The following is a 14,392-nucleotide window of genomic DNA, read 5'->3' as shown; positions in this document are numbered from 1 at the left end:
TGTCTGAAAAACCAGAAACATTTAGAAAACGGACCTTCAGTCAAGTACTGACCTCGAGTACAGTTTGAGGTATTTTCACTATATCTTACATGAGACTTCTACTACAAGTATTTTACAGATGATACGCATACTTTTCACATTCATGTTAAAATACCAGTTTTACTAATCTTCGAACTACTTTAGGAGTTTATTGTTTATTCTATAAAGTATCTGAAGAAGAAACACCAGCATCATGTTCAGTTTTAGTTTTCTTGAAAAAATTACCAAAATATTTAGTGATTTTTTTAAACTAATCAATTAATCAACCGATCACTGCAGCTCTGACTTTCACCAGAGGAACAATTATCCTGTGAAATTGATTTATTTTCAATAATTGTTCAGATGATCCAAATCGATCAGTCACGATCGTACTTTTACTTCACTACTCCAGGATCCTGGCTGATGATACTGCTGCTCTCACCTGTAATCGTGGACCATATTTCTAGTTGTACTTGATAGAGGATCTTACTTCTACCACTGAGTGAAATCACAAATAACGTTACTGATATAAAACCGTCGTACAAACCTGTCTCTGTGCAGGTGCACCCTGAAAGCAGCACGGCTCCAAGCACCCACAGCACCAACCTCCTACACCTTCCAGCCATTTGTTGAAGGGTCTCCTCCAAAGTTCCAGCCCCGGACTCTCTGCTTCCTATTTCCACCTGCTCAGCTCATCAGCAGCTTCCTTCTCACAGTCCATCCACCGGTTTGCACGGCATCTTCAGAAAAAACCTAAAGGACGTGGCGTCGCAGGGCTTCTTCCTCAGGTGAGCAGATGGGACTTTGCTGCTGGTGGAGATTTTTTCTCTTTGCTCTAATCCTATTTGTTAAGCTGCTGGAGTGGATGACTGTCAGAGCAGCCGTGCAGCAGAGCAACGGGTCAGTGTTGCTTAAGGGGAATCAAACTAACAGGCTGAACAGAAACACCAAGATTCAGGACTAGTCAGTCCACAGTTCAGCTGAACTCAAAGTGATGGAAAAGAACTCAGGTGTGCTGAGGAAACGGCTCATTTCCCATAATTCCCCAGTACGATGATGCGCTCAACAAACTAGATGAAAACGGTTCAGTTCGATAGAAATGTTTAACGGAAACAGGATCCAGGAAGTGGGAATGAGCCAGGTGGTCCAAAGTGCTGGATTACCGGAACTGACTGAGTTCACATTAGCTTAAAAGGGTCAGAAGTGACAAGGGAACGTCTCAAACTCACATTTTTTAAGAGTCTCTCACACTCACTCACACACACAAAATACCCCTGAAGTTCAAAAATCCCCTCAGCAAATCCAGAAATAATATTTTCAACCAGTAATTTATGTTTTTTATTATTTTTAGTTTGAGGAAACAAACTGGAAACTAATTTTACACATTTTAATCTGACTTTGCTCCAACTTTTCAATATTTAATGAATGTTGTGATTAGTAAAAACAAACCAATAATCCATCAATCACATAAACCTTATATACTGTCTATGCTGTAATTAATATTCATTGGTTTATTAACTAGTGCACAGGAAGCTGTCCTTCATATACTTATATCTTATTACACAAGATATTAAGATTTGGAAAAGGATCAAAAGCTCAGTTTGTCACAACAGACTGACCGTTAATTAGAAACTGAACGGCTTCACTCGTTTCCTATAATTAGGCTGTGCCCCCCCGACACGGCAGACGTCTTATTGGATAACAAGATTAACGGGAAGGAGAGGCAGGAAAACGTAAAACCTAATTCTGGATTTCACAATAAAGGTTGTTTTAACAGTGATGTCACAAATGAAATGGTTATTTTTGTATTTTACACTGAAAGTACTGAAATCCTTCCTGTCCTGTTTATTCTGGAGTCCAGCAGTGTTCGGGACTCGCTCAGACTATTTTTAGGGCACTTGGTGGAGGGCCCTAATCGTTCTAATCTGAACCTCCTGTCACTCAGATTAGAATTCGCTACGGCAACACAGGGACTCAGTCTGCTGCTACTGCAGGGCCAGACCAAGGCCAGAATATGGGATATAACGTGTTAGACCAGGGCCATAACATGTGTTAGACCAGGGCCAGAACATGGGTCAGACCAGGACACTGTAACAAACGATTGACTGATCACTAATTCCTGTAAATGCAGTGCTAAATAATGAAGACCGCTCATTAGCTCGGCAGGCCTCCGTTAATCGCGGCTGGTCTGGTGGTTGTTTGGTCTCTAAATGTCTAAAACCTCCTTCAGCCCTGTGCCCCCCTCCAGTCTGATCCGGTTAGTGAGCTGTAAGCTGATTGGTCCTCAGCGGGGGGCGCTCGGATTATTACAACAACAACAAACACACAGAAACACTAAAAGAGGAAAGAAGGAAGGAAGGAAGGTGGAAGAAAAGTTAGAGAGGCTCCAAACTGTGACCTCTGACCTCCGCTCAGACTCTCCTCACGTCATACTGATTAACAATTACCTGTTTAATTATTTACTAAGAAAAACTACACATCCCACACAGCTCAGGCTTCAAAATAAGAGCCACACTCCTGGTGAAAACCAATGACAAAATGAAAATAAGGTTTTAAGAAGAGGGAGAAACGTTTTTATAAATGTTCTTCATAATATTACCCTCACATTTAAAATGTGACAAAGGAAACTATGTTTTAAGGAAGTTTGTTCTTCAAAATAAGATCCATACTCCTCCAAATGAACACGAATCAGTTTATTTAGATCTTGAAGCCAGGAAACAATGTCTTTTAAATATTTACTGTTCTCATAGCAACAAATAATAAACAGTGAAATGAAAACATATTAAAGTAGAAAAATATAAATAATTTATTGCACAGGGGAATAAATGGCTCTGTGTTTGTTTGGTCTCAGGTTTCGCCGTCGTGTGTCTGACTCTGGTGCAGCCTCATGATGAGATGACGGATCTCCTCGCGCTTCTGTCGCACTTGCTGCCGCAAAAACCAGCTGTCCAAATTCAATGGGAGGTCAAAGTGCACGACGGGGTTCTGGGGAGCCAATCAGAGAGCTCGGTTTAAGCTTTTAGTTCCAGTATTTCTAAGCAATTTGTGGACTAATGACTTTAAATCCAGGGGTACTTTCTAACAGTCACTTATTCGAAGTTTGTTCTTCACAAGGAGAAGCAGTGACTCCACCTTTTTACCAACATATCAAACACATACAGACAAACACTCAGGTGTAAAGTCAACCAGAGCAGGTGAAAAGACAAAATCAAACCAATGATGAAAGCAGTCGTCATTTTCCGCCCTCAACATGCCTCGTATCAAATCTCACAGCTGGTTGGTTGGTTTATTTGTTTGTCTCGTGTTCAGGCTGCGACGTTAACGTGAACTACAGTGAAACACGTCTCCGACTGTGATTATATCACATCAGATCTGCACATCAAATGGGAATAAAACTGTTTCTACACTAAGGTCTCAGTGCTCAGTGTGTGTGTGTGTGTTTACCTGCAGGAAGCTCTCGACGTACTGCAGCAGGTACAGCCCACAGTCGCTGCTGTTGTCCTGCTGGGGAACTCTGCAGCTCGAGCTCCTCATGGTGTCGGAGGTGAAGAGGCGCGGCGTCCCCCTGCGAACCTGCCACTCCACCTGCAGGTAGCTGCAAACACCCGGAGGAAAAGACTTAATTTTATGAGGTTGTCGTCATACGTGGTTAAACAATTCCAATCCCAGGTAGTCTGGTGCTGTTACACCTGTTACAGAGACACTCACTCTCTGAGGAGCCTGCAGACGTTCTCGTGGTACGACAGCTTCAGCGAGTCCATGACCAGGATGCAGGGCCTGGAAAAGACGAAGCAGCACGTTGAGGAAACCACATCTGAGGCGTGAGGCGTGAAAAGAGGAACTGAAAACTCACCTCTTCATCACAGTGAGCCTGTGCCAGCCCTGCTCAGTGCACCCCTGCAGCAACACACACACACAGTGTGGATGTACAGTTACTCTTTCACTTTAAACAGCTGGATACACATTTATTTCACATCAGACGCTGATCGAAGTGTTTACCGGCGCCTGCAGAGCTCTCAGGCTGACAGCTGGTTTTCCTGCAGCTCGCTCTGACCCGCCTGAAACACAGAACCACCTTTGTCAAGCAGCTGAGGAAACATTTCAACGGGCTCCACGTCCCTTCACATGTGGGCCCAGTTTAAAAACTCCTCAAAACATTCAACCTGGACTTTTACTTTGAAACTATTTTCACGTGCTGATTAATAGACGCAGAAATGTTTAAATAGCAACTTCACAATAAAAGCCCTGCGGTTACTGCCTGGCAGAGAGCTTTTATTGTGAAGCAGCAACTTTGATTCTCAGGTATCTTCTTTGTTTGACCAAATACCAATAAAAGTGCTCGGAGGAAGTTTCCACAGACACAGTGTCCTGACGTACTTAAAAAGAAAACCAGTCCAAACTCAAACCAGAGCTGAAAAAACAGAAAAGCATCACCTCCTTGTTTCTGGTCTAATTAAAGACAAGAGAGGGCAGAACAAGACGTCTCGAGCACCAAATGTTCAGTGTCCTCGGGCGAAGCTGGAACATTTAAATGTTTGAGGCGAAAAACATGAAGTTTCAATCAGACTGTGGCACCACAGGCTGGGAACACACCTGCTGGTGATTATCTCACTCCGGCACAGAAACACACAGCAGCGGCTCACCTGTGCGGCTCTGAAACTCCTCGTACTGAGCCTGCTCCACACCCGGAAAACAAACCACCACCAGGTACCAGTGAGCCCTGAAACAGAGCCACAAAATCACAGAGAAAACTTTGACCAGTCTGTCTGCTGGTGCCAGAAAACTGACATTTGTATTCTCGACACTGGGACCAAACAAAACCAAGTCTGGCGTAAAAACTGCACAAACATTTGCTGGGAAACTGAAAATGTCAAAATGACAAGAAACTAAAAGTGCTGAATGAAAAACAAACTGAACAAAAACAGCAGAGAATCAGAAATTAAATGACGTGAAAATGGCAAATCACAGAGAAACACTATGAAAATGGCTCCTAACATTTTGAAGCTGATCATCAGGAACCAGTTCCTGCTCAGTCCTCAGATTTTAGTGAGAGCTTGAGCAGCAGGATCTGGTAAAGCCATCGAGCAGCAGCAGAGGTGACTTCAGCCGCCCCGTCTGGAGACAGTGATGAGGTGATTTTATTAAAACGTCCCAACACGGGTCCAAAGTCCAAAGTGGCGTTTTTCAATCTGAGGGGAAAAGGCCTGAGTCCACCTCCAACGACGTGCTGGACGACACCACCAATTCCATAAAACCACAGGACAGTTTCACATCATCAGGTCAGGAAATGAACCAGTGAGGAGCTGAATGAGTCTCTTAGTCCAGATCACCACAGGTTTTTATTTTTTCTCTCATTCTCACGCCACTAATTTCTTACAATTTCTGCTGTTTTCATAGTTTTACACAAATATTTAAGGGGCCATTTGTGTGTTGGACTGAAATCAACACTTACTCTTGATTGACAGGCACAAACAAAAAGTCTTTGGTGAAAATGTCAACGTGTCGCGTCCACGTCTTCACCCTCTGATGCCTCATGTGTCGATCCCTGACCAAAACAGCACAGAGTGGAAACTGTGAGAAACCTGCCTCACTTAAAGCTTTAACTGGAACCACTGCTTTTCAAAATAAAAGCTCTTACGGAATACAGGGGGCGTCGTCCTCTCCGGCTGCTCGCCGTCTGCTCAGTTGTTTGTAGAAGAAACTGCTGAAGACGTGACTCCGCTCGGCTACGGAGCCGCCGACCCCCTCCAGGAGGAGGTACCTGCAGGAGGAGGAGGAGGAGATGCAGGACACTGAGTATCCCAAAGTCAAAGTTTTGTGAACCGTGGAACAACAGGTGGAAACACGAAGAGTAAAGAAATGTTTCACTGACTTGAGGTAGAAGTCGATGATGACGTCGTTGAGGAACTGGCCGCTGTCCAGACAGGCCAGGTCCTCCTTCGTCACGGTGATCCGGCCTTTACACGGCGGCGCAGGATACTGGATCAACCTGAACGCCAAACACAGGGTTACATTGAGAACCGGCTGCCAATTTAACCATTTCATACTGGTGTTACTGGTTTTACCTGGTGGGAAGGTGCTGCAGGCCAGAGGAGTTCAGGCTGGACTTATTTCTCTGACTCCTCCTCACCTGACTGGACGTGTCCTGAAAGAAAAGGTGTAGGAGGTCAAAGACAGAACTGCAGCAAATACTCAGTTAAATGATTTGTACCCTGAGGAAAGTCTGATGTTTTACCGAAGAGTGACCCAGCAGTCCAAGGAGGTGCTGGTCCAGAGGAGGAGGACAGCTGTGGAAGAGGACCAGTCCATCAGTCCACTCCAGAGGGGAGGTCGGGCCGCCAGGGGAGGAGGTGCGGCCTTTCTTGTAATCCTCCATGTCCAGAATGGAGGCCAGCAGACCGGCCTGGAGCTCCTGCAGCTGCTCCTTCAGGACTAGCAGGATGAAAGAGCATGGGGGGCCTGGACAGACCACAACAGAACTCAGGGCGGCCAGAAACATCCAGTTAGACCAGTGTGTGGACATTTATCTGCCCAGCTAGACCAGTGTGTGGACGTATAAGCTCTGCACCGCTTTAGCCAGTATATATCTGACTTGGAAACATCTCCAGACAGATCAGCCCACTTAGCCCGCTTAAACCAGGTCCAGACTGTATATTTTCCCATTTTGCCCAGTTTGAATCTACAACAGCAACATGGTGTTTCTCTCTCTCTCCAACTGTTTTTGAGCTGAAACCTCGACGTGTTTCCACCCGCAGGACTCTGGCAGTGGTTGCTGTTTTTCCGTACGGCTGATTTCAGATTTTTGTAATCAATACGTTCGGCCAGACACGCACTCAGCCGTCTAAGTTGCCATGATTGGCTGACGGCTCAGGAGAACGCGCCTGATTGGCTGTCTGGTTCCTGCCCAGTGCTGGAGGCTGCAGAAGTTGTCAAGATTTAATCGTCTATGAAGCCTCACAGCTCCGGTCAAGCCTTCATTCAGAAAACTGTCATTTTTGGATTCACGGTGCTGCAGAGATTGTCTGTGTGAGAGGATGATCTACTACAAGTCCATAAAACAGCATTGATTCTCCCCTGTAAAATCAGCCTGCTGGTGTAGTTATATTACATACATGCACCAGCTCATATATGGGATGTTTTCTTTTCTACTTATCTTTTAATTGGAACTGAGTAACACTGAGACCAGGTCTGGTCCAGCTTCTTGTTTGTGATAACATTTGTGGTTGAAAGAAACAGCATCAGAGTGAGAGCTCTCTACATTACACTTGAATGTCCTGTGTGTGGAAATTATGATGATGGAAAGTAGTTGGAGGTTTCCTGACGGAGCCAAATTGACTTATTTTGTTTAGACCTGACTGTGCAGCACAAACACAGTTAGTTGTTTTGTACATGTGTGCTCATGCTGAACCGTTAATAATTAAGACTGGCAGAAAAAAAAAACAAAAAAAACTACATTTTCTGATCCAGCCTGTGCCCACAGCTCAGACATTTCCACTTTCTAAACATGTTTGCAGCTTCAGTCCTTCAGAGCTGATTCTGTCTAAATCCTCAGGATCGGCTCGTCCTGCTCAAATAGGTTCCAAACTTGTGTGATCATGTTGTATTTTTGCAGGAAAATCAATGCAACCTGGAGAACAGTGGCCATTCTCATTAATTAGTGCGGCTTTTCACACATTTTTCAAAATAAAAGGTAGGTGAAGCCTCTGTTTACCTGAGGCGGCGGAGGAGGCCTGGAGGTTCAACAGCTCCCTCTGCAGCAGGCTGGTCTGAGCGTCCGTCACCCAGAGGAAGAGGAGAGAGGGGGCGGGACCTTCCCACCCAGCCAGCAGAGTCCCGTCCCGAGCCACACCTCCATCCCAAATGCCGTAACCCCGAACCTGGGACGCCACCACGGACACCTCCCCCTCCTCAGCCCCTGAGGCACAGACGAGGGTTAAAACCAGTTCATCATTAAATTACAGTCAATTCGCTCAAATATCAGTGAAAATTACGTCAAAACGTTACAGGAAACAGTCTAAGCAAAGATGTCACAGCTTCAAAATAAAAGTCCTAACAGCTTGAAATTTAAAACACTGATGAGAGAAAGAGCAGAAAGAGAAAACCAGTGTGGTGTTACCTTTGAGAGGAATCATGATGCTGACTTCTGTGATCTGAACAGGCAAAAAGAGAAAAAAACAGTCATGAACTCGTTCAGATTCATTCATCCATCCAAAATGTGCTGCTGTTTTCATGTTACACTGTTTGGAGCACGTCCAGGTTGGACTGGATACGTTTCTTCTGGTTTACCTCCCCTCTGTTTGCTCTTGGAAACAAGAGTTACCTGTAGGTTTTTATGGCAGAATCAAAAACTATAAAACCACAAAAATAAGTTTTTCTGGCTGCTGACTGAACTCTGATTGCCTGACATGCTGCCCTGCTAACCTCTTCATCTCCTGCCCTCCTGGTTTTTACAGCGCTCTAATTCAACCATCAGACCCCCGACTGTGTCTTAATAGCTCGTTAAAGGTTGAAATTGCCCCGGTTTACAGCCTCAGAGGGCAGTTTCTCTGCTGTGGACCTGATGTTTGACTCGCTTCAAGGCCTCAGAACTGGGGCACACAAAACCTTCAGCCAAAACGATAGAGGTGTTTAATGAGGAGACTCTCGAGCTGGTCCAAAGTTGTCAAAGCTTTGGCTCAAACTCAGCTTTCCTTTAAACATCTGCTTTTTCCTAAAACTGATGCCAGGACACATGAAAACACATGAATTACCAAAACTACAGGACAGGCAGGAGAAAACAGCAGAGCCAGAGTAAAAACAGTTCAGGTGAAACACACCACTGAACGTGTCTAATGTCAGCGGAACATACATGTAACACACACATCAGGCAACACGCAGATGAGAGCGACGAGGCCTGCAGCCTGAATTTGGATGAAAATGCCCCAAAAACCAGAAACAACACTCTGCTCTTTTGTTCCCAGTCAACAGTTTAAATTTGGTTCAACACAAACATCAGTAAATGTTTATTCTTTTCCATCCATCCAGAGATCTTCTATTTACCAGCATGTCAACAAGCTTCGTTATTCGCTCGACTAGAGGAGGAATTATTTCATATTTAGTCTACTTATAAATCTCCTGTCAGTGAAAACAGACATGCTGAAACCTTAAGGAAGGGAATAAAACACTCTGTGAAAAACTGTAGCTGTATGGGGTCTCAGAACAGCCACTAAACACACTCATATACAATCAGGTTCAGCGTCTCACCATCATCTTCCCGTTGGCGTCAGCACGTGTTAGTCCGGCGTGAAGCGAGGTAAACTCCAGCTGCAGGAACGAGAGCGACGGCGGAGGAGATGGCTTGTTCACGGCTCCTTCACCTTCCTCGGCCTGTTGACGCAGTCAGACAACACACAGGTAAGACGGTCACCAGGCGGAAAAAGGCACCAGTCGTATAAAAGAAATCCTGAGGATTCAGGGAATTTCTGAGAGTTGATCTTCACTGAGATGTGGCACAGACTTGGTTCATTTAGCTGCAGCTGAAAGTTGCAATATCAGTTACAGGACAATCTGTGCAGCATCAGGGAGGTTTGGGGCTTTGCAGTCTCAGACATTTACAAGCATCAAGTCAAACAATCTGAAGCAACAGGATTTCTTCAAACTTACATAACAATCCAGACCAGAACACCACTGACCTCAAGCCCAGTTCAGTGTCAGAGATAAAACGATTTTTGAAAAGTGATGATTTGGCTCAGAGATCTTTGGTCCTAAACCAGATCAGGGTCAGGTTTAGCTGATGTTCTGTTTCTGTTCCTGTGACAGAACAAAAACCCATTTTCATGAAGACTCTCAGCTGGTTTGAGGCTCAGCGTCAGTAAACACAACAACAAACGCTCCATAGTCCGCTGAGCTCCAATCTGGATCTGCTTAGACCCCCACCAGGGGCCTGAGTTTTGTTTACAGGCCTGTAAACCCACAAACAAACTATATGACTCACTCCAGCCTCAAACATGCAACAGAGTCCAGGAGCTAAACTGGGTCAGTCCTCAGTCCAAAATGGGATGAACTGGAAACAGACCAGAGGCACCAGTCCCACTTCACATGGGTTAGTTTCAAATGACTGCACGTTTGTCAGTGATGTTCGGCTGAGGGAAAATAAAGACGCATTCACACCGTCCTGCTCTCACATATGTCATCGTCACTTTCATGCACGACGCTCGGGGGACGATAAAGTTTAAAACATCCAGCAGCCAGTTGGTTTGTTTTATCTGGAGTGTAAATCTAATTCAGTTTGCATCTTGTTCACACCATGTGTTACTGTGTTCACACACACACACACTTTCCTACTTTGCACATAGTTCTCTTTGCACTTAACGTCTATGAAATGTCTTTATTTTCAGGACACTTTCTTCCAGTGGTTAAACTGGATCCAGTTATTAACTGCAACAAGAAGCTGATCTGAGGCTGAAGGACGTCTTGTTCTGTACGGTTCCAGCAGACGGAGGTTCGGTGCTCTGCTCTCTGAACAGCTGCATGTGGACTCAGTAAATTAAAGCCTGCTGTCACTTAACACAGCTCACATCATAAAAAAGCAGCGTGCTGGTCTGTGGGAGGAATGACCTGGACGACTTCTGGGTGATTGTACCCTGAAGCCTTTTTGCTCTTCATGCAGCTTTGGTTCCTGTTATTAGCACAGATCCTGCGTGTCGAAGTCAGGCTGGTGTGTTTTCTAACCCCCTAACAGAATAATTCTGCTTTATTACAACTTTGATCTAGTTTCATAGCTTTTCTCATCCTTTTTGTAAAGTGTGACCATATTGTCTCTGCTTCAGCTTATGGGTCTGAGCCGTAGACCTCCACTATTAAAAACACAGCAGGGATCCACACCGCTGACCTGGCCCACATGGTTCTTCCTCACCAACAATGGGAGGCCCGTCTGTTTCCAAAAACCAGCTCCAGACGCCGCTGTGAGCAGAGAGAAGCTGGAGGAGCAGTGGAAACAGAGACTGTAAAAAGTGACGGCCATTCTCAGAAGCTGGAGCTGGTTTTGGAAAAAAGACGAGCCGCAGTCACTGAAGCCTCTTTAATTAAATAACTGTGTGTCCTGAGCTACAGTCATGACCCTTCCTTCTGTCTCCTGAGTCCTAACAGGGGGCCTGGACCTCAGGTTTAGAAGCACCTGGGTGTGTCTCCTACCTGTGTCGTCTCTGAGTTTCCCAGGTGGGAGTCCTCCACCCAGCTGCTGCTGCTGCTCTGTGGCTTCGTCTTTGCTCCATCATCCTCTTCCTCCTCTCGCTCCTCTTCCTCCTCACTCGACAGCACAACTGAAGAGAGAAACACCAGAGTCAGCGGACTAAACCAGACTAACAATAGTATCATTAGATCAACACTTCAGGTTTGTCTAAATAGCTCTGGTCTGATCTGACTGGGCTCTGGTCTGATTGGGATCTTACTGGGTTCTGCTGGAGTCTGTTTGCGTTTCCTGAGTCGAAGGTGGAGGACGGGCGACTTTTTGGGCGTCTTCCTGTCTCTGAACTCCATCCACCTCTGTCGCTCCTCCTCCCTCACGTCATTACTGGCGGCGAGCCACGCCGTCCGGTCCAGATTCCACCTCCGATCTGCCGTCGTCCTTGAAGAAGAGAGAGCCTTCACCGAGGAAGAAGGTGGTCTGTTTCCGGCTCTGGACGGAGGCAGGAATTTGTCCTCTGACGTGGGGTCTGGACTGGGGTAAGACGAGTTCTTCTTCTGCTGCTGTTTCTGGGGTGAATAAGCAGAGTTTCCTCTGTGGCTCTGAAACAGGAGGAGGAAGCACTTGTGAAAAATTCAACAGACACATTTCTGTTTTCACAGAATCACAGAAAAAACAAGCGGAAATGCCAAAATAAGAGTCTGTCCAGTTGCATACAGACATTTGACTGAAGGTGAAAAACAACATGTTTAAGGAAAGACAAAGAACCGTGGCCGTCAGAGGAAGAGGAGGATGACTCAGCTTTGTACACATTGACAAAAACAGCTTTAAGATGCAGAGACAGAAAACAGCATCATAAGATAAAATAAACTGTATCGATCCCCAAAGAAAAGTCAGTTTCTACGGCAGCGATAATGACAATGAACACCTGGCTGTGACCTTTGAACTCTACCTTCTCCTCAGGAGAGACTCTCCTCCACGTTCGCCCTGCCAGCGGGGACAAACTCAAACTCCCAGCATGTTCCTCAGCTCGCACCTTGGCCAGAGTGTCCACCGACTCCACAGAGATGGATTGGGTCAAAGAGGAGGAACCTGGAGAGGAACAGAAACTTTAAACATTTAACAGCATCTCTTTCCAGAAACTGCCTCTCGACACTGGACTCACCTCGTAGCCTGCAGCTAACTAGGTAAATTCGTGATAGTTTTCAAATAGCGCAGTTATTTTTGTGAGCTTAAGCAGTTTCACTTAAAAAACGAATTTTCTTAATGAAGTTTGGCGTGGCAAGTTTTTCACTGAACAGCAGCCAGATATGACAGGACTTTTATATATTGCATGTTAACGGACTGGCTGATTTATTAACCTTGTAAAGTAACATCATCACTTAGAACACCGTTTATAAAATATGTGACTAAAATGGCCTGACGGCCTCAATGAACTCTTCAAAATAAAGTTTGAGTTTTTAAGAAAATTCAGCTTAGTTTCTCTTAATTCAACAAACACATGGTTGGAGTCAGCCAGTTAAATGAACCACCAGTTTGAGTTTTGATAGTTTCAATAAAATTGATGCAGTTTTAGTTATTTTTACATATAAGACTTTTACAAATGAATATAATATTCAGTTTAGTTTAAAACCCTGTATTTCTGAATGGAGTTTTGTATGGCAGTCTCCACATGTCGTATGCTCTCCAAGCAGCAGCTAGATGGGATTGCCACTGTATTTTTTATGTTTTCTGATAGAGGTCTGGTGTCTGACTCTGTGTTGTGTGTTGACAGCATGGCATTTCCATTCAAAATCCCAAAGAAGCAGCAGCCAACAGGTTCTGGATCACCGCTGTCCCCCCTCCAGGGCACTACCACAAGGTTTAAGGTGGTATTACTAATTATTTACTATTTGTACAGGTGATTAAAGAGACCAGTGTTACCAGTGATTTAACATTTTTAAAGGTAGTCTGTGAGATTGGGTCTTTTAAGTTGGTATTACTGATCTTAAAGTTTTCTTGAAGGTGTTAAATTTAAGTTTGAATCTACTCTAAAGGTGGTCTGCCTGTACTGTAATCTTTTTATGATGGTTTAGCTGGTCTGTCAAATATTGTAAAATTGTATAGAGTCTGTTGGTCCTGCTAAGGTAGAGCCTGAGCCCTTTGAATTATTTAAGGGGGCTTATTTTGTGTTGTAAGTGGTTTTCTGGCTAAGGCAGCAGGTCTGATCCATTAGGTCTTTTGAAGTTGATGTACGAGTGTATCTGCTCACTTTATCCTTTTATTAGAGAGCACAACTTATCAGTGTTATACTTTCTATTGCTGTTATATTTTTTATTTTGTCGCCTGCTTTTTTTGGTTTTCACTCTGGCTTGTGTTGTTTTGTTCGAGCAGAGTTCTGGTTATCAGTCGAGCACAGGTGGAGCTGACAGGGTGCATGCTGGGAACTCACTTGGCTCTACAACAGACAGACAGCGGTTTGTAAAGCGCCCCCTGCAGGGTTTATTGCATCAGTAGTAAAATGTAAAGGTTCTGAAACATCTGGACTAAAGCTGTGCTTGATTCTTACAGCATGTCACGTCACCCTCCTTTCAGAGCCGTGGTGAAAGTGCTGCTGGGACTCAACAACCTGAGCACAGGTGGAACGTCACAGCCGAGATGCAGGGCTGAGTCGTCCTCTCTTTCAAATGGGTAAGATTCAAGATTGTTTATCGTTGCATCCCATCATCAGTTTCTGAAAGTAGAAAAAAAACCCTGTGGTTTATGCACCACAACAGAGCAGGATCGAGAAATCTGTATTTACAAAATAAATCGAGCAGGTAAAAGAAATATGATAGAATAAGTAAATACTAATAGAAAACATGTGAAACTGGGAATAGGTAGTAAAAGAATTTAATAAGTGTTCACAGCACATATCTCTGGACCTGCAGTCAGAAACTCGTTCTTCAGGGTGTGAAGACTGGTTTTGTTGTGGTTCTGTGTATTTTTATCAAGCTGCTGTTCCACGTTTCGTCCACCAGGTGGCGTCCAAAGAGAGCGTCAGATCGCCTGCTAAAGCCTGAGGTGGACTCAGGAAAGTCTGCTTCTCCACCACAGAAGAAGAAAAATGAACTCAATGGTAAAATTTTGATTTTTTTTAACTTACACTGCAGCTTCATAAATGTGCTGAGGAAGATTTATGTTTTGTTATTGGTTGACTGACAGTTCCCATAATGCAAAACAGGACTCTAA

At 44.6% G+C, this 14,392-nt stretch overlaps 1 protein-coding gene across 1 annotated transcript; it reads right to left on the bottom strand.

Annotated features, from left to right (window-relative positions):
- Positions 1 to 2,696: 2,696 nt before the first annotated feature.
- Positions 2,697 to 13,600, bottom strand: LOC113127608 (sentrin-specific protease 7-like). Its single transcript, XM_033325537.1, has 18 exons — positions 13,528 to 13,600; positions 12,135 to 12,274; positions 11,448 to 11,784; positions 11,191 to 11,318; positions 9,262 to 9,384; positions 8,135 to 8,168; positions 7,730 to 7,933; positions 6,254 to 6,477; positions 6,084 to 6,163; positions 5,891 to 6,007; positions 5,657 to 5,779; positions 5,471 to 5,563; positions 4,662 to 4,738; positions 4,018 to 4,076; positions 3,872 to 3,915; positions 3,727 to 3,795; positions 3,463 to 3,613; positions 2,697 to 3,003 (listed from the first exon to the last, which is right to left on the bottom strand). Exons 1-18 carry the CDS (start codon positions 13,598 to 13,600, stop codon positions 2,866 to 2,868), a joined length of 2,214 nt encoding a protein of 737 aa, XP_033181428.1. The 3' UTR covers positions 2,697 to 2,865.
- Positions 13,601 to 14,392: the final 792 nt, after the last annotated feature.

Source organism: Mastacembelus armatus, chromosome 2, assembly GCF_900324485.2.
Source record: "Mastacembelus armatus chromosome 2, fMasArm1.2, whole genome shotgun sequence".
Lineage (NCBI taxonomy): Eukaryota > Metazoa > Chordata > Actinopteri > Synbranchiformes > Mastacembelidae > Mastacembelus > Mastacembelus armatus.
The sequence above is the reverse complement of the archived record's forward strand: the minus strand, read 5'-3'. Positions and strand labels throughout refer to the sequence as shown.